The 1,484-nt window shown below is 39.7% G+C and overlaps 1 protein-coding gene across 4 annotated transcripts in view; it reads left to right on the forward strand.

Moving 5' to 3' along the window:
• The first annotated feature begins 225 nt into the window (after nucleotides 1–225).
• PBK (PDZ binding kinase) overlaps nucleotides 226–1,484 on the forward strand; it is a 29,866-nt gene continuing 28,607 nt past the window's right edge. For 3 of the 4 annotated variants that reach the window (XM_014540069.1, XM_014540068.1, XM_014540067.1), the window contains exon 1: nucleotides 227–308. In XM_014540069.1, the coding sequence (XP_014395555.1) occupies nucleotides 242–308 (67 nt within the window). In that variant the 5' untranslated portion in view covers nucleotides 227–241. Of the gene's footprint in view, nucleotides 309–1,484 lie in introns of all 4 variants that reach the window. The other variant, XM_014540070.1, reaches the window with a different exon arrangement.

The following is a 1,484-nucleotide window of genomic DNA, read 5'->3' on the forward strand; positions in this document are numbered from 1 at the left end:
CTCCAGACCATCAGGAGCATTCCCTGGGGTCCATGGTCCAGGTGTCTAAGAGGCTCCCGTGCTGGAGAAGGGAGGCTCTGGACTAGATCATGGTCTTTCTCAGTTCTCAAATTTAATGCTTAATATGATAAAATGAGAGCTACTATAGGAGGTTTTTCTTAATGAATTAGAGTTGTGTTCTTTATAACTGCAATGTAACTTTCAATTTATTTTTATCATAGGACCTAGAGTGATTATTACAATGGAAGAAATCAATAATTTTAAGACACCAAGCAAATTATCTGAAAAAAGAAAATCTGGTAAGATAGGTATACTAGTAAAACCTTTTTTCATTGTTATTGTTATTAGAACTGTAGTTTGATGCTTTAATTACCATCCACAAATTTAGATTAAGTCCTCTTTATAATGTTGATCTTAACAAATTAGACTTACTTTATAGGCCAGGACATGGTCATCCTTGCCATGACCTGATTTCCTTTATTCCTGATTATCGTGAATGCATGTTGAACTTTTCAGAATCTATTGGGATAGTTTTATTTTTTAGTCTGTCAATATGGTAAATTCTGTTAATTTTAAAATGTTAAACCAAACTTTCACTCCTGAGGTAAAGCCAATTTAGTCATGAGGTGTTTTATATATTGCTTGATTCACTTTGCTAATATTTTCTGTGTTCAAGAGGGATATTGGACTGTTGCTGTTTTTTGGTTTTTTTTGGAATGTCTGTCTAGTTTTGGTATCAGGGTATTCTGTATTCATAAAGTAAGATGGGAAGTGTTCCCTTTTCTTGAAGAGTATATGTAGAAGTAATATATTTCTTCTTTAAATGGTAGAATTCACCAGTAAAGCCATGTGGGCCTGAAGTTTTCTTTATAAGAAGTTTTTTTTTTTTTCAGTTTTTTATTTTAATATTATATTAATATTTTAAGAAAACGATCTTAAGTATAATAATGTTACATGCAATAAACAATATCTCAAGAAAAACGATTTTAAATATGATAATGTTACACGCAATAAACACCAGTTATTCAAGAAAAATGATCTTACGTATAATAATACTAGAGGCCCAGTGCAGGAAATTCTCCAACTGCTGGCCAGGGCCTTCCTTCATTCTGCGCCGCCCCCTGGTGGTCAGCGCATGTCATAGCAAACAATTGAACTCTTGGTTGGTTGAATTCCAGAGGGGACACTTTGCATATTAGGCGTTTATATACATACTAGAGGCCCGGTGCACAAAAATTTGTGCACTGGGGGGCGGGGTCCCCCAGCCCAGCCTGTGCCCTCTCGCAGTCTGGGACCCCTCGGGAGATAACGACCTGCTGGCTTAGGCCTGCTCCCGGGGGGCAGAGGGCAGGCCCAATCCCTAGGTGCAGCCCCTGGTCAGGCTCAGAGCAGGGCCGATTGGGGAGTCGGGGCGCCGCCCCGTCATGCACAGAGCAGGGCGGATCGGGAGGTTGCGATGCCACCCTCAGTCACGCTCAGGGTAG

This window comes from Myotis brandtii, unplaced genomic scaffold (genome assembly GCF_000412655.1).
Source record: "Myotis brandtii unplaced genomic scaffold, ASM41265v1 scaffold236, whole genome shotgun sequence".
Taxonomy (NCBI): Eukaryota; Metazoa; Chordata; class Mammalia; order Chiroptera; family Vespertilionidae; genus Myotis; species Myotis brandtii.